This window comes from Trichechus manatus, unplaced genomic scaffold, assembly GCF_000243295.1.
Source record: "Trichechus manatus latirostris isolate Lorelei unplaced genomic scaffold, TriManLat1.0 scaffold00004, whole genome shotgun sequence".
NCBI lineage: Eukaryota > Metazoa > Chordata > Mammalia > Sirenia > Trichechidae > Trichechus > Trichechus manatus.
The window spans coordinates 21,823,266-21,842,409 of NW_004443940.1; the positions used below are offsets into that span (position 1 = coordinate 21,823,266).

General features: G+C 41.9%; 1 protein-coding gene across 4 annotated transcripts in view; it reads right to left on the reverse strand.

The window, feature by feature from the left end:
- LOC111821013 (ras GTPase-activating protein 3-like) overlaps positions 1 to 19,144 on the reverse strand; it is a 180,214-nt gene that overhangs the window by 28,210 nt on the left and 132,860 nt on the right. For all 4 annotated transcript variants that reach the window (XM_023733562.1, XM_023733560.1, XM_023733571.1 and 1 more), the window contains one exon: positions 4,139 to 4,242. In XM_023733562.1, the coding sequence (XP_023589330.1) occupies positions 4,139 to 4,242 (104 nt within the window). The remainder of the gene's footprint in view (positions 1 to 4,138; positions 4,243 to 19,144) is intronic.

Sequence of the window (19,144 nt, forward strand, 5' to 3'; positions counted from 1 at the left end):
GACTCTACAAGAAAGCACAAATGGACTCTGGGTGGCGTGAACAGTTAAGCCCTCGACTACTAGCCGAAAGGTTGGCTGATGGAGTCCACCCAGAGGTGGACAGGCCCGGAGATCTACTTCAGAAAGGTCACAGCCTTGAAAACCTTATGGAGCAGTTCTGCTGTGCACACACGGGGTCGCCATGAAACAGAACTGAGTCAAAGGCAACTAACAACAACAATAAAGAAAGCACAAATGCATTTATTTAAAAATAAATCGCTATCTGGGGTCTCTACTGTAACAGACATGGAATTTTCACACATGGTCAACTCCCCCCTGCTTATGAAAAGCATCTGCTCCAGGGTTTCTCAGACAAACAGTCTAGATAAAGAAATTTGCATTTATTTTGGAATCTACAACCACTGCCCTTTCCTACATGTTCACTGTCCTGACAGGCTATAAATAAACATGGCTTCTTTGGAGCTGAAGAATATTAACAGCCTTGCTTCTCTCTCACACAAGTTAACACATAGTCGGTCCGCGTTTGTTAGTGATGGCAGGTTTACTGTTTTTTTCTTGCTCTTTGCTAAATTGGAGGCCATCGCTGGGTTGTTGTTATTGTCCTTCCAGTCATTTCCAACTCACGGCGACCTATGTACAACAGAACGAAACACTGCCCAGTCCTGCGTCTTCCTCACAATCATTGCTGCGTTTCAGCCCATTGTTGTAGCCACTGTGTCAATCCATCTCATCGAGGTCTTTCTCTTTTTCGCTGATCTTCTATTTTACTAAGTATTTGTCCTTCTCCAGGGACTGGTCTCTCCTGATAACATTTCCAGAGTACGTGAGACAAAGTCTTGCCATCCTCGCTTCCAAGGAGCACTCTGGCTGTACTTCATCCAAGACAGATTTGTCTGTTCTTCTGGCAGTCCACAGTGTATTCACTATTCTTCACCAACACCATAATTCAAGTGCATCAATTCTTCGTCAGTCTTCTTTATTCATTACCCAGCCTTCCCATGCGTATGAGGTGATTGAAAATATCATGGCTGCGGTCAGGTGTACCTGAGTCCTCAAAGTGACATCTTTGCTTTTTAACACTTTAAAGGGGTCTTTTGCAGCAGATTTGCCCAATGCGTTTGATTTCCTGACTGCTGCTCCCATGAGCATTGATTGTGGATCCAAGTAAAATGAAATCCTTGACAACTTCAATATTTTCTATATTTATCATGATGTGCTTATTGGTCCAGTTGTAGTTTTCTTTATGTTGAGGTGTAACCATACTGAAGTCTTTAGTCTTTGATCTTCATCAGTAGGTGCTTCAAGTCCTCTTCACTTTTAGCAAGCAAGGTTGTGTCATCTGCATATCACAGGTTGTTAATGAGTCTTCCACCAATCCTGATGCCATGTTCTTCTTCATATAGTCAAGCTTCTCGGATTATTTGCTCTGCATACAGATTGAATAAATTTGGTGAAAGGATACAACTCCGACGCACATCTTTCCTGACTTCAAACCACGCAGTATCCCCTTGTTCTGTTTGAACGACTGCCTCTTGATCCATGTACAGGTTCCTCATGAGCACAATTAAGTGTTCTGGAATTCCCAATATTTTCCATAATCTGTTATGATCCACACAGTCGAATGCCTTTGCATAGTCAATAAAACACAGGTAAAGGTCTTTCTGGTATTCCCTGTTTTCAGCCAAGATCCATCTGACATCAGCAATGATATTCCTTCTTCCACGTCCTCTTTTATAACTGTTTTTGAATTATCTTCAGCAAAATTTTACTTGCATGTAATATTAATGGTATTGTTCGATAAGTTCCACATTCTGTTGGATCACGTTTCTTTGGAATGGACACAAATATGGATCTCTTCCTGTCGGTTGGCCAGGTAGCTGTCTTCCAAATTTCTTGGCATAGATGAGTGGGCGCTTCTGTTTGTTGAAACACCTCAATTGATATTCCGTCTATTCCTAGAGTCTTGTTTTTCGCCAATGCCTTCAGTGCAGCTTGGACTTCTTCCTTCAGTACCATAGGTTCTTCATCATATGCTACTTCCTGAAATGGTTGCACATTGACCAATACTTTTTGGTACAGTGACTCTGTGTATTCCTTCATCTTCTTTTGATGCAGCCTGTGTCATTCAGTATTTTGTCCATAGAATCCCTCAGTATTGTAACTTCAGGTTTGAATTTTGTCGTCAGCTCTTTCATCTTGAGAAATGCCAAACATGTTCTTTCCTTTTGGTTTTCTAACTCCAGCTTTTTGTACATATCATTATAATATTTTACTTTGTCTTCTCAAGCCACCCTTTGAAATCTTCTGTTCAGCTCTTTTATTTCAACATTTCTTCCATTTGCTTTAGCTACTCGATGTTCAAGAGCAAGTTTCAGAGCTTCTTCTGACATCCATTTTGGTCTTTTCTTTCTTTCCTGTCTGCTTAATGACGTTTTGCTTTCTTCGTGTATGATGTCCTTGATGTCATTCCGCAACTCATCTGGTCTTCAGTCATTAACGTTCAGTGTGTCAAATCTATTCTTGACATGGTCTCTAAGTTCAAGTGGGATATACTCAAGGTCACAGTTTGGCTCTGGTGGACTTGTTTTTAATTTTCCTCGGCTTCATCTCGTACATGAACAATTGATGGTCTGTTCTGCAGTCGGGCCCTGGCCTTGTTCTGACTGATGATATTGAGCTTCCCCATCATCTCTCTCCACAGATGATGTAGCCGATTTGATTCCTGTTATTCCATCTGGCGAGGTCCATATGTATAGTCACCATTTATGTTGTGGAAAAAAGGTATTTGCAGTGAAGAAGTCGTTGGTCTTGCAAAATTATATCATGAGATTTCTGGCATTGTTTCTGTCATCAAGGCCATATTTTCCAACTACCGATCCTTCTTTGTTTTTAACTTTCACTTTCCAATCACCAGTAATTATCAATGCATTACAATCCTCTTTTTAAAATAGAGGGAAACTGAAGGCTCAGAAAAGTAAGTGACTTGCCTAAGGCAAAGTATCTAATAAGTGGCTCAGCTAGAATTCCAGCGCAGATGTGCCCGGCCCTAAAGACCCTCTTGTTAACAACTACACACTCTTTTTCCCTGGGTGGCCTTCCATTTGTCTGCCACTGTGGAAGGGGTGACAGGAGTCAGGAATGCGGAACAGTCTGGAGCTTGTGAGGAGAAAGGACAACTATAAAAATCTCTCAAATATCTCCATTCCAGACTGACTCCTCAGGAGGAGCCGCTGGGGATCATCTGGGGACCAGTTTGAAGGATGCATATACCCTTGCCTTGAAGCACAGGCTTCCAACTATATTTTGTCTCTCTAATGTGATGTGAATGGGGGCAGTGGTGATTCAGTGGTAGAATTCTCACCTTCCATGCTAGATACCTGGGTTTGATTCCCAGCCAATACACCTCATGTGCAACCACCACCCATCTGTCAGTGGAGGCTTGTGTGTTGCTATGATGCTGAGCAGATTTCAGCAGAGCTTCCAGACTAAGACAGACCGGGAAGAAAGTCCTGGCGATCTACTTCCAAAAATCAGCCGATGAAAACCCTACGGATCACAATGGCCTGATCTGCAACCGATCGTGGGGATGGCACAGGACCAGGTAGCGTTTTGTTCCATTGTGTATGGGGTCAGCATGGGTTGGGAGCCAACTCCACAGCAGCTAACAACAATAATGTAAGGTTAACTCCTGGTTTAAAGCTCCACAATGCATTGATGGTTTGGGAAACAAGTGCTCTTGACCGTGCGAGGCTTTGGAGTCAGAACACAGCTTGATGAACACTGGCATGGCCCCACCCAAGCCGAGAGTGGGGAAGACTCAGGAGACCCACGGGCCAAGACCACGGAGAGGCCAGAGAAATTATAATTTAAAGGGTAGTTCCATAATAAGGAATAAGCCCAGCCTCCTCAAAGGACGGCACATTTACGCAGTACAGCCTCAAGGATATACTACAATTTCGCTTTTTAACTGTCTATCCACATGTCTTCACACATGCTAACTATACATTTGGTTCTAGTTCAGGACAGGATGGGCATGCTTAGAAGAGGCTATCCCAGTTCTGCCATGCCAGAATGAGACTCCAAGTGCTCCCGCTCAGATGATGAAAAAAATGAACAAAACATCCATTTAAATACCTACCGATGATGGAATCCCTCCGGAAAACGTCTCTATCAAAAATGTAAAATGAGAGGTGTCGAAAACTCCGAGGAATTTCACAGTAAAAGTCTTCTCCATAAAAGGGGCTGGACAAAATAAACAAAAATGAGCATCATTAGAATACACGCCACAGTGTTTTTTATACTTTGTACTGGGCAGGCCAACATTGCTAATTTATCGTTGGGTGGACACTATCTGTGGAGAACCTGTCCTTAGCATCTTAGCTCTGAGGGCTATAGGTTTTCATGGTCTGTCCTGAAGACGCTAAGCACTGTTCTCAAGTACATGCATGCAATTTTATTTTTAAATGCACCATAAAAGTACTTGATACTGTGTTTCACGTATTGGACATGAAACCGCAGTTTCTTACTTGAGGTAAAAATAAACTAAATAGTAAGCAGGCTTTGAAAGATCTTCAGAGATTATCTTCCCAGCGTTCATCCCAAAGGCATGTAATAGTAAATGAATGAACATGTCTGTATTACTAGACTTGATTTAGCTAACAGTTTAGGAAAAATAGAAAGCTTGACAAAGATTGTGACAATTAACGAAACTATTTCCATTGTACACACTCAAGTTTAACATAAATCCTAAACCAAAAACCCAAACCCGTTGCTGTTGAGTGTATTCCAAATCATAGCGACCCAACAGGACACAGTAAATCCGCCCCATAGGGTTTCCAAGGAGGGGCTGGTGAATTCGAACTGCTGACCTTTTGGTTAGCAGCCGAGCTCTTAACCACTGAGCCACCGGGGCTCTACAAACACTAAAGGATTGCTGTAATGTTTTAGAGGTGACTGTTTTTGGGTAGGGGTGGCAGCACTCACTTTACATCAGAAGTAAACACAGCATACCAGTTTCACAGCATCAGGCTAGAATCCCTTTTTCCATGATTCAGTGCAAACACCCGCCTGGGCAGCCATGGTGCCTCTCTCCCTGACAGAGGATCCTCCCTCTGCCATAGCTGATCACCCCCTTCACAGATCCTGCCGCCTAGCTCAGCCCACGCATGAATCACCCTGACAGATGCGGCAAGCACCACAGATGGAAACGCAAAAATAAATTGCTAATTCTAATTAAGGGGCAGAAAGCCAGCGGGCTTTATCATTAAACAAACCTCCCCATCGCTCTGGTCAGGCACAAGGCTGGGGTGAGGAAAGGTGGTTCATTAAAGCCACAACCAATACACATGAAAAACGACATGGCATTGGACTGACGCGGACTACTTCAGAAATCTAGCAAGTGCTTCAGTACATACACACACGCTCGCAATTGCCTTCAAATGTGATACGATCAATTTTCATGCGTGTTTCTGCTAAGGTCTAGAATGGGAAACATATAGTCAGGTGAGAACTAAAACAGGATGTTACATTTTGTTAGAATTCAACAGAAAGAAAGAAGAATGTATATTCCTAACCAAATATGAAGCGAAAGGTAATAAAGAACCACGCGTGTCTCACAGTGCAGGTTTATTGTGAATGGCAAAGATATGACAACAGAGGGAGGGAGGGAGGAAGGGAAGGAGGATCAGTTCTTAACTAAGAGAATTCTAGGACTATATTTTATCAACTCTGAGATGCACCCTTTTCTCCTTCACATTTTAGTACCTCTGAAATCAAAATAAGGTCTCTGGCGACACAAATGGTTTGTGCTTGAGCCGTGGTGGCACAGTGGTTAAGAGCTATGGCTGCTAACTGAAAGATCCACAGTTCAAATCCACCAGCTGGTCCTCGGAAACCCTAAGGGGCAGTTCTACTCTGTCCTATAGGGTCTCTATGAGTTGGAATCGACTCAACGGCAAAAAATTTGGTTTGGTTTGGACTAACCTAAAGGTTGGCAGTTTGAACACACCCAGTGGTGCCACAGAAGAAATGCCTGACAATCTGCTTCTATAAAGATTACACCCAAGAAAACTCTATGGAGCAGTTCTATTCGGTAACACATGGGGTCACAATGAGCCAGAATCAGCTCAACAGCAACGGGTTTGGGTTTTGGGTCTTGAAATCAAAATATATCGTGAAATCAGTGTAAGAAAGAGTTATTTCACAAATTAATTAGCATTGCTTTTTCTTAGTGGCACATAAAATTATGGTATATCTTATAACTGACAATGTCATACATTCAATAAAATACAGTATTTTTGGTGGCATGATGCCCTATCGCTTGATCTTGTATCACCCATGCTGTTTCCCATGATGAAATCACGAGAACAGTGACTTGCCCCTAAAACACGGGCATGCAGTATGTCAGTCAAACACTGTAGCTGAAGTCAAAACTACTCAGCTACTGAAGCAGAGGCATCACGCACTGACTAACTCATTTTGTAGCTCAGGATCAGCTCAGCATGACCCAGTCGACAAGAGAAAGATGGAGTGAATGGAACAAATCTGAAACCTGGAGCCTGGTAAGGTGAGGTGAGCTGTGGCGGGCCCTGGTGGCACAGTGGTTAAGAGCCTGGTGACTAAGCAAAAGGTCGGCAGTTCGAAACCTTTGAAACCCTATGGAGTAGATTCACTCTGTCCAATAGGGTTGCCATGAATCGGAATCAACTTGACGGTAATGGGTTTGGTTTGATTTTATGTGTGGTGGGAGAAACTCTAGAACTCCCAGCAGAATGTGATGTGGCAAGAGATGAGATGGGTACAAGGATCAGCAGTCAGCCTCTGGAAGATACAACATGAGTTGTCAAGGTTTTCAGCCATTCGCTCATTTTAGGAATAAACACCTCCCAAGAGCTGACTCTCTACCAGACATGGCAAAACAGAGGTATCTAAAATGAAGACATTACTTTCAGTGGCCCTACAGTGTAAAGGGGGAGACAGACAAGGAAAGAGACCATCACAATCCAGAATGGTAGGTCTGATGGACAGCAAAGCATGAAGGGCTTTGGGAACCCAGGGAAAATAAGACTACAGCTCAGGAGCAAAGGGGTATAGAAGGTGATGAAAGCAAGTAGGCAGGAGTAGGGGAAGGAGTCAGCCCCAGGAGACAAGGCTGGGATTTAGAATTGGACACCAGTGGGTACTGCCCAAGCTCCGGCTTGCCTTAACCTGAAGACAGCACTTAGTTGGAGGGTGGTGGTCGTCAGGAGCCAGCTGGGAAGAAAGGGCTCTAGAGGCTGAGAAACTGGGATGGTCTAACAGCTCAGTCAGAAAGCCACAGAAACCAACCAGTGGGCCAAATTCCTCCAGCACTGGTAGTGCAAAGGACTCAGAATGGCCAAAACGTTCTTGAAAAGAAGAACAAAGTTGGAGGAATCACATTTCCTGGTTTCAAAACTTACCACAAAGCAGCAGTAATCAAGATAGTGTGGTACTGGCAGAAGGACAGACTCATAGAATCAGTGGAATGGAATACAGAGTCCAGAGTTGGTTGATTTTCAACAAAGGTGTAAAGGCAATTCAATGAGGAAACGACAGACTTTTCAATAAATTGTGCTGAGACAATTGGATATCTATACGCAAAAAGATGAATGTGGACTCTTACCTCAAAGGGTACACAAAAGTTAATTCAAAATAGATCACAGACCTAAATGTAAGAGTTAAAACTATAAAACTCTTAGAAGAAAACATAAGAATAAATCTTTGTGGCCTGGAGTTAAGATTTCTTAGCTATGACATCAAAAGCACTATCACTAAAAAAAAAAAAAAAAAAAAAATTGATAAATCAAACTTCATAAAAATTAAAACCATTAAGAAAGTGAAAAAGCCATGGACTAGGAGAAAACATTTGCAGATCATATATATGATAAGGGATTTGCATCTAGAATACATAAAGAACTCTTATAACTCAATAATAAGACAAATAATTCATTTAAAAAAATAGGCAAAAGATTTGAATAGATATATCACCAAAGAAGATGAATGGCCAACAAGCATTTAAAAAAAAATGCTCAACATCATTAACCATCAGAGAAGCATAAATTACAACTATGAGCTACCACTTCACACCCACTAAGATGGTTATAATAAAAAAGATGAACAGTGTCTTAGTTATCTAGTGCTACTGTAACAGAAATACCACAAGCGAATGGCTTTAACAAACAAATTTATTCTCTCACAGTCTAAGATGCTAAGAGTCTGAATTCATGATGCCAGCTACAGGAGAAGTCTTCCTCTCTCTGTAAACTCTGGAGGAAGGTCCTTGTCATCAATCTTCCCCTGGTTTCTCAGAGCAGGGACCCTGGGTCCAAAGGAAGCGCTATTCTCCTGGCTCTTGTGTCTTGGTGGTATGAGGTCCCCCTGCCTCTCTGCTGGCTTCTGTCTTTTATATCTCAAAAGAGATTGACTAAAGACACAACCTAATCCTGTAGATTGAGTCCTGCCTCATTAACATAACTGCCTCTAATCCTGCCTCATTAACATCACAGAGGTAGGATTTACAGCACAAGGAAAATCACATCAGATCACAAAATGGTGGACAATGAATCATGGCCTCCCTTAGTTGACACACATTTTTGGAGGACACAATTCAATCCATAACATTTCACCCTTTGGCCTCCAAAAACACATGTCTCTGCCACATGTAAAACACATTCACTCCATCATATCAGAGTAAAAATCTTAATTCAACTCCAAGCTCAAAATCTGAAAATTCCTTCTCATCTGTGAAATCTAGAATACAATCTATCTGCTTCCAAAGTACAATGGTGGAACAGGCACAAACTGGACATTTCCATTACAAATGGGAGAAATTAGAGGGAAAGAAGGGATAACAGGCACTAAGCAGGTCAGCAGAACACATTACATTAGCCCTCAAGGCTTGAAAATAATCCTTTGTTCTCAGAGAACGTTTAAGCAATGCCCTGCCCTCCAGACTCTGAGTGTTAGCCACACTCTCCAGATTCTGAATGGAAGTTCCTGGCCCCAGGCTTCAGCTCTGCCTTCCAGGCCCACTGGAACAGTAACTCTGGTCCCTCAGTTTTGGGCGGCCCCATTCTCCTAGTCCATCTGAGTGGAGACTCTACTCCCTGGGCTCTGGCAGGCTATGTTCTTCTGCCCCTTGGACATGGCAGCCCTGCCTCCTGAGCTTTGGGCAGCAGATCCAGCCCCATCTTGCTGGCACTCATGAAAGGCATCTGCACACTCCAGAACCCAGTTGGTGACGATCTGACTCTTTGAAACCTAAGAGATTGTGGCCTCACCCTTGAAGCCCCAGAGGCCATGTCTCTACTCTTTGAGACCCCAGAGGTTGTGGCTCCACCCTTTGAGAGTGAGGCAGCTCTACTTCCTGTGTTCCTTGTCTCTTCAGCTTTTGCTTCCTGGTTCCTTGGCTTCTCGTCCCTTCGGGCTCCCACCACCCGCAACTGCCCTGCTGGAGCAAATGTTCCAAAGCTCTTTAGCTCCACCATTAAGTGCCTGGAGGCTCCCTACTTCACCAGTAAATTCTGGCCGGAAGGCACTCAGCTCTCTTGCTCCGTGGGTCGTCAAGCCTAGCTCCATTGCTAAGTGCCCGGAGGCACCCCACTCCACCAGAAAGCCTCCTGCACCAAGGCACTCAGCTCTCTCACTCCATCAGATGGCTCCAGCACTTTTTCGGGCTGGTCTCCTAGTTCTGCTGCTGCCATTTTTCCGTTGCTGCTATTTCTTTGCTGCTGCTTCTTGCTGTCTCTACCGTCTCCACTGTAACAGTTCTCCTCACTTCCGTCTGAATCCTCACCAGAATTGTCCTTGATGTCCATAATTCCACCAACAGTCTCTTCAGGGCAATCTAGACTTTTACTATTAGGCACTTTAAAACTCTTCCAGCTTTTATCCATTCACAGTTTCAAAATGGCTTCCACATTTTAGGTATCTGTTAGAGCAGCACCCCACTGTCTCAGTACCAAATTCTGTCTCAGTTACCTAGTGCTGCTATAACAGAAATATCACAAGTGGATGGCTTTAACAAACAGAAATTTATTCTCTCACAGTCTAGGAGGCTAAGAGTCTGAATTCAGAGCACCAGCTCCAGGGAAAGACTCTCTCTCTCTCTGCTGACTCTGGAGGAAGGTCTGTCAGACAGTAACAAGAGCTGGCAAGGATATGGAGAAACTGGAACCCTCATACAGCGCTAGTGGTAATACAAAATGGTGTAGCCACTTTGCAGAGCAGTTTGGCACTTTCTTTAAAAAGTTAAACACAGAATAACCATACAGCCCAGAAATTCCACTCGTAGACATACACCAAGAGAAATGAAAATATATGTCCCCACACAACTTGATACTAATGTTCATAGCCACATGATTCATAATAGCCAAAAATTAGAAACAATCCAAATGACCATCAACTGATAAAGAGATAAACAAAATTCAATGTACCCAAACTATGGAATACTATTTGGCAATAAAAGGGAACAAAGTACTGATACATGCTACAACATAGATAAACACCAAAAACATTATGCCAAGCAAAAGAAGATAGATGCAAAAGATCACATTTTTTTTATGATTCCACTTATGGGACATGCCCAGATAAGGCAAATCTATAAGGGCAGAAAGTAGATTAGAGGTGCCTGGGGCTGGCAGTGAGATGAGGGTGTTGACAGCAAAGGGAATTGATGGGGCTTTTTGAGGTGTTCTAAAATTGGATTGTGCCAGTGGTTACAGAATGCCATAAATTTACTAAAAATCATTGAATTGTGCACTTAAAAAAATTCTCCCACCATCAAGAGGACATTGTGCAGCCCTGCTCACCTAACTCTTCCTGTGCTTTACCAGCTGGAACAGCTTCTAACCCAATTCCTTCCCCTTTCCACTGGACACCATAATTGGATGGCTTCCAGAGACAATTCTCAGAAAGTGAGCTGTTGGCAAACCTATCGCTGTTGAGTTGATTCCAACTCACAGCAACCCTATAGGACAGAGTCGAATCATCCCACACAGTTTCCAGGCCATAAATCTTTATGGAAGCAGACTACCACATCTTTCTCCCACAGAGCAGCTGGTGGGTTCCAACCGTTGATCCTGTGCTACCAGGGCTTCTGAGTTGTTGGCAAGATACTGGGAAAAAAAAAAAAAAAAAAACCCATTGCCCACAGGGTTTCCAAAGCAGTTATCTTTATGTATAATATCCATATGCTTACAAGGAAGACTAGTTAATATGATTATTATTCAAATTTACACATCAATCATTAATGCCAAAGATGAAGAAATTGAAGATTTTTATCAACTTCTGCAATCTGAAATCGATCAAACATGCAATCGAGATGTATTGATAATTACTAGTGATTGGAATACGAAGGTTGGAAGCAAAGAAGAAGGATCGGTAGTTGGAAAATATGACCTTGGTGACAGAAACAACACTGGAGATTGCGTGATAGAATTTTGCAAGACCAATGACTTATTCATTGCAAATACCTCTTTTCAACAACATAAGCAGCGACTATACATGTGGACCTTGTCGGATTGAATACAGGAGTGAAATCGATACAGCTAAGGAAAGAGACCATGGATTTTCTCAAAGAGACCACGGAGAACCTCAATATCATCAGTCAGAACAAGGCCAGGGGCCAACCACAGAACAGACCATCAATTGCTCATATGTAAGTTCAAGTTGAAGCTGAAGAAAATTGAAACAAGTCCACCAGAGCCAAAGTATGACCTTGAGTATATCCCATCAGAATTTAGAGACCATCTCAAGAATAGACGCGACGCATAAATACTAACAACCAAAGACCAGAAGAGTCGTGGGCTGACGTCAAGGACATCATACAGGAAGAAAGCAAAAGGACATTAAAAAGGGAGGAAAGAAAGAAAAGACCAAAATGGATGTCATAAGAGACTCTGAAACTTGCTCTTGAATGTTGAGTAGCTAAAGCAAATGGAAGAAATGATGAAATAAAAGAGCTAAACAGAAGATTTCAAAGGATGGCTCAAAAAGAGAAAGTAAAGTATTATAATGATATGTGCAAACAGCAGGAGTTAGAAAACCAAACGGGAAGGACATGCTTGGCATTCAAACGGAAAGAACTGAAGAAAAAATTCAAGCCTTGAGTTGTAATATTGAAGGATTCTATGGGCAAAATATTGAATGACACAGGCAGCATCAAAAGAAGACGGAAGGAATACACAGAGTCACTGTACCAAAAAGAATTACTCAATGTTCAGTCTTTTCAGGAGGCAGCATATGGTACTGAAGGAAGAAGTCCAAGCTGCACTGAAGGCACTGGCAAAAAACAAGGCTCCAGGAATTGACGGAATACTAACTGAGATGTTTCAACAAATGGATGCAACGCTGGAAGCACTCACTCGTCTACAAGAAATTTGGAAGACAACTACCTGGCCAACTGACTGGAAGAGATCCATATTTATGCTCATTTCAAAGAAAGGTAATTCAACAGAATGCAGGAATTATTGAACAAGATCATGTAAAAATGGTTGCAGCAGTACATCGTTAGGGAACTGCCAGAGAGTCAAGCCAGATTCAGAAGAGGAAGTGGGACAAAGGATATCATTGCTGATGTCAGGTGGATCTTGACTGAAAGCAGAGAATACTAGAAAGACCTTTACCTGCGTTTTATTGACTGTACAAAGGAACTCAACTGTGTGGATCATAAGAAATTTGGGTAACACTGCGAAGAATGGGAATTTTAGAACACTTAATTGTGCTCATGAGGAACCTGTACATAGACTAAGAGGAAGTCATTCGAACAGAACAAGGGCAGACTGTGTGGTTTAAAATCAGGAAAGGTATGCATCAGGCTTGTATCTTTTCACTATACTTATTCAATCTGTATGCTGAGCAAATAATCTGAGAAGCTGGAAAATATGAAGAAAAACACAGCGACAGGATTGGAGGAAGATTCATTAACAGCCTTCAATATGCAGATGACACAACCCTGCTTGCAGAAAGCGAGGAGGACTTGAAGCACTTACTGGTGAAGATCAAAGACTACAGCCTTTAGTATAGATTACACCTCATCATACAGAAAACAAAAATCCTCACAACTAGACCAATAGGCAACATCAGGATAAATGGAAAAAATATTGAAATTGTCAAGGATTTCATTTTACTTGGATCCACAATCAACGCCCATGGAAGCAGGAGTCAAGAAATCAAATGATGTATTGTGTTGGGCGAATCTGCTGCAAAAGATTTCTTTAAACTGTTAAAAAGTGAAGACGTTACTTTGAGGACTAAGGTGTGCCTGACTCAAGCCATGGCATTTTAAATTGCCTCATATGCATGCAAAAACTGGACAATGGATAAGGAAGACTGAAGAAGAATTGATGCCTTTGATTTATGGTGTTGGTGAAGATTACTGAATATACACCATGGACTGCCAGAAGAACGAACGAACAAATCTGTCTTGGAAGAATTACATCCAGAATGCTCGTTAGAAGTGATGACGGCAAGACTTTGTCTTACGTACTTTGGACATATTATCAGGAGGGACCAGTCCCTGGAGAAGGACACCGTGCTTAGAAAAGTAGAGGGTCAGCAAAAGGGAGGAAGACCCTCACTGAGATGGACTGACACAGTAGCTGCAACAATGGGCTCAAGCATAACAAGGATTGTGAGGATGGCACAGCACCAGGCAGTGTTTCGTTCCATTGTACACAGGGTTGCTATGAGTTGGAACCGACTCGATGGCACCTAACAACAAGAACAACAACAATCCCTAGGGAAGCAAATTGCCACGTCTTTCTCCCACAGGGCAGCTGATGAGTTCGAACCGCTGACCTTTTCCTTAGCAGTCAAGCACTTAACCACTGTGCCACCAGGGCTCCTGGCTGGCAAGATAGACATTTAAAATCTCTCGGGAGCCCTAAGATTCAGGGATGAAATAACTCATGTATTCTTTATTCCACAAATCTTTATTTACTGTTCTAGTCTGGGGGGACCTAGACAAAGCCCTTGACGTCACAGAGCTCACATTCTCGGGTGATGCCTAACATGTCCCGAGCACTTACTACATGCTTACCACTCTTCTAAGCCCCCACCATAAATTATCCAGTCCTCACAACCACCTTGCAAGATGGGTACTATCATTATCCCCATTTCATAGATGGGGAGGCTGAGGAATGACGCAGGTTAGTTTATGTATGTTTATAAGCAAGGAACTAGTGGGGCTGGAATTCGAAGCCAGTGGTAGGCAGAATAACAGCCCCCCAAAGATGTCCACACCCTAATCCCCAAAACAAGTTATCTTTCACTGCAGGTGTGATTAAATGAAGGATCTTGAGTTTGGAAGATTATCTTGGATTACCTGGGTGGGCCTAATGTAATCACAAGGGTCTTTATAAGAGAGAGGCAGGATTGTTAGAGAAGGAGATGTGATGACGGAAGGAAGATGTGGTGGTTAGAGTGATGTGGGGTCATAAGCCAAGGAATGCAGGTAGCCTCTAGAAGCTGGAAAGACAAGGAAATAGACTCTCTCCTACAGCCTCCAGAAGGAACACAGTCCCCACGACGCCTTGACTTTAAATTAGTGAAACTGACTCGGACTTCCGACCTCTAGAACCAGAAGGTAATAAATTTGTGTTGTTTTAAGCTACAGTGTTTGTGGTAAGTTGTTACAGCAGCAATAGGAAGCTAAGACACCAGGCAATCTAGTGTCAGAACTCAGCTCTTATCAGTACAAGATACTGCTTCTTATGCTAGTCAGTGAGGTGACGTTTCTCCGTTCAGTGGAATGCACTAGAAAACCGGGACCAGGAGAAAGTGTGACATGAAGTGAAATGTGGAAACATGCCAACAAAAATAGTATAAATGCAAGTGTTTTATATTTACACATGACAACATGCAGTGCCTAAACTAGGAAACAAAAAAAAGAACAGGAGTATCTCGGAGAAATTATGCTCTTTCCCTTAGAACAACTGACAACAGGTGATACTTCGACCAAGCCCTCCAGTCCTGAAGCTGATCACTGCTACCACTCTCAGTTCTGGAAAAGAAGTCTGGGGAGAAAACCAAAAACCAAACCCACTGCCGTCGAGGCGATTCCCACTCATAGTGACCCTACAGGATGGAGTAGAACTGCCCCATAGGGTTTCCAAGGAGTGGCTGGCAGATTTGAACTGCCAACCTTCTGGTTAGCAGCTGAACACTTAACCACAGTGCTACCAGGGCTCCCCCTGGGGAGAAGACTTGAGCTAACCATTCTACCCCAGATGCTGTGGGATTCATGCCAGTGAGATGACACAGCACCCATCTCTTCCTTTCCTTACCTTGCTTGATGACAAGACAACATTTATTTGGATTTAATGGATTTCATAATTCGGTCAGAGACTGAGTGAAGTTTACTTAGAAACCTGTCTCTTTGTAATGAAAAGAAAAACTTCAGAGGCAGACTTAAAAGGCTTAAACTGTTTTGTGAATTTCAGAGAAAACCAAAACCTCTTGCCATCGAGTTTATTCCAACTCACAGCAGCCCTGCAGGACAGAGTAGAACTGCCCCGTAGGGTTTCCAAGGCTGTAATCTTTACAGAAGCAGACTGCCACATCTTTCTCCTGCAAAGCGGTTTGTGGTTTCGAACTGCAAACCTTTCAGTTGGCAGCCAAGCACTTAACCACTGCACCTATTTCAGAGAAGTATCCATTTAAATACAACAAAAAATAACCTTGTATCTTTTTTAATTTATTTATTTCACTGTTGTTGTTGAGAATATACACAGTAAAGCATATACCAATTCAACAGTTTCTACATGTACCATTTAGTGACATTGATGACATTCTTTGAGTTGTGTAACCATTCTCACCCTCCTTTTCTGAGTTGTTCTTCCCGCATTAACCTAAATTCACTGCCTCCTAAGGCTCCTGTCTCATCTTTCCAGTTGCTGTTGTCAGTTTGTTCCCATACGGATAGTTCTTAAAAGACTATAATGCTCAAGGCAGACGTTTTTTACTAGTTAAGGTAAACTATTGTTTGGTTTTAAGAAGACTTCAGGGGATATTTTTGGTTTAAGGTTTAAAGATTATCTCAGGGCAATAATTTCAGGGGTTCATCCAACCTTCATGGCTCCCAAAAGTCTGGAGTCCATAAGAATTTGAAATTGTGTTCTGCATTTTCCCCCTTTTGATCAGGATTCATCTATGGAATCTCTGATCAAAACGTTCAGTAATAGTAGCCAGGCACCATCCAGGTCTTCTGGTCTTGTGGCAAAGGAGGCAGTTTTTCATGGAAGCAATTAGCCACACATTCCATATCCTCTTCCTATTCTTGACTCTCCTTCTTCCTCTGTTACTCCAGGTGAATAAAGACAAACTGCCATTCCTTGGATGGCCACTTGCAAGCTTTTAAGACCCTAGGCACTACTCAACAAACAAGGAGGTAGAACAGAAGCACTAAACATGTTATTAGGCCAATTAACTTGGATGTCCCATGAAACCATGACCCTAAACCTCCAAACCAAGGAACCAAATCCCATGAGGTGTTTGGTTGTACATAAGCTGGCTCAGCAGCTACTCTTTTTTTTTTTGGGGGGGGGGTCATTGTTGTAAATATGTCTACCACACAACTTTTGCCAAGACAACTTTTTATAGGCGTACAACTTATTGACAGCAATTGCAACAATCTGCTGTGCAACCCTACCCTTAATCAAAGCAATACTTCCATCACCATTAACCTTCCCTTTCTTTCCCCATCCCTCCCACCCCTGGTAACCACTAATAAACTTTGTGCTCTATACATTTGCCGTTTCTTGTCTTTTTGTATAAGTGAGGTCATACAATATTTGTCCTTTTATGATTGACTTATTTGACTCAGCATAATGTCTTCCAGCTCCATCTGTATTGCAGCATGTATCAAGACTTCATTTCTCCTACTGGCTGAGTAGTATTTCATTGCATGTATGTACCACATTTTGTTTACCCATTCATCTGTTGATGGGCATTTAGGTTGTTTCCACCTTTTGGCTATTGTTAATGGTGCTGCAGTGAACATTGGTGTACAAGTCTCTGGTTGAGTCTCAGCTTTCAAATCTTTTGGGTATATACCTAGGAGTGGAATTGCTGGGTCATATGGTAGTTCTATTTGTAGTTTTTCGAAGAACCGCCACATTGTTTTCTGCAATGGCTGTACCATTTTGCATTCCCACCAGCAATGGGTAAGGGTTTCAATTTCCCCACATCATCGCTAACATCTGTTATTTTCTGTTTTTTTTTGTTTTTTTTAGCCATCCTAGTGGGAGTGAAGTAGTTTCTCATTGTGGTTTTGATTTGCATCTCTCTGATGGCTAATGATGCATCTCTCTGATGGTTAATGATGCTGAACATTTTTTCATGTGTTTGGTAGCCATTTGAATGTCCTCTTTGGTGAAACATCTATTAAAGTCCTTTGCCCATTTTATGATTGGGTTGTTTTTTTGTTGCTGTTGTTAAGTTGTTGAAGTATTGTATCTATTTTGGTTATTAGATTCTTGTTGAATATGTGGTTTCTGAAGATATTCTCCCAGCCAGTAGCTTGTCTTTTCACTTTTTTTGTAAAGTTTTTTGATGAACAATTTTTATGAGGTCCCATTTATTTATTTTGTCTTTTGCTGTTTATGCTTTTGTTATTATCTTAGATAATCAATTATTAAAAGCTATGCCCGACAATGTTGTCCCTGCTTTTTCTTTTAAGAATTTTATGGGTTCAGTTTGCACACTTAGGTCCTTAATCCATTTTAAATTTGTTTTTGTGTATAGTGTGAGGAATGGATCATATTTCAGTTTTCTGTACGTGGAAATCCAATTTTCCCAGCACCATTTATTGAAGAGACTCTTCTTTCCCTATCGAATGAATTTAGCATACTTGTCAAAAATCAGTTTATCATAGATGTGTGAGTTTGTTTCTGGACTCTCAATTCTATTCCATCGGTCTATGAGTCTATTGTTATACCAGTACCAGGCTGTTTTGATTACTGTAGCTGTATAGCATGTTGTAAAATCAGGAAATGTGAATCCTCCTCCTTTGTTCCTCTCTTTCAACATTGTTTTAGCTATTTGGGACCTCTTGCCATTCCATATAAAGTTGAGGATTGGTTTTTCCATTTCTGTAAAGAAGGCTGTTGGAATTTTGATCAGGATTGTATTGAATCTGTGGATTGCTTGGGTAGTACTGACATCTTTACAATATTAAGTCTTCCAATCCATGAACATGGAACATCTTTTCATTTATTTAAGTCTTCTTTAGTCTCTCTCAGCAGTGTTTTATAGTTTTCATTGTATAAGTCCCTTATGTCCCTGGTTAGATTTATTCTCAGGTATTTTATTCTCTTAGACGTTACTGTGAATGGAATTGTTTCCCTAATTTTGCTTTCAGATTTCTCATTGCTGGTGTACGGAAACTCAACTGGTTTTTGTTTGTTGATCTTGTACCTTGCAACTTTGCTAAATTCCTCTATTAGCTATATATATAGGATCATATCATCAGTGAATAGAGATAATTTTACTTCTTCTTTTCCAACCTGGGTACCTTTTATTTCTTTTTCTTGTCTTATTACTCTGGCTAGAATTTCTAGTACAATATTGAGTAGAAGTGGTGAGAGTGGGCACTCTTGTCTTATTCTCAATTTCAGAGGGCAAGCTCTTGGTCTTTCTCCATTAAGTATAATGTTGACTTTTCATATATGCTCTGAATCGTATTGAGGAATTGCTCTTCCAATATAATCTTCTTTAGGATTTTCATCAAGAAATGGTATTGTACTTAAAAGCTTGTGAGCAGCCGTCTAAGATACTCCACTGGTCCCACCCCGTCTGGAGCCAGGGGAGAATTAAAAAACCAAAGACACAAGGGAAAGATTAGTCCAAAGGACTAATAGACTACAACTACCACAGCCTCCACCAGACTGAGTCCAGTACAACTACATGGTGCCTGACTACCACCACTGACTGCTCTGACTGGGTTCACAATAGAGGGTCCCGGACAGAGCTGGAGAAAAATGTAAAACAAAATTCTAACTCACAGAAAAAGACCAGACTTACTGGTCTGACAGAGACTCTGAGAGTATGGCCCCTGGACACCCTTTTCACTCAGTACTGAAGTCACTCCTGAGGTTCACCCTTCAGCCAAAGATTAGACAGGCCC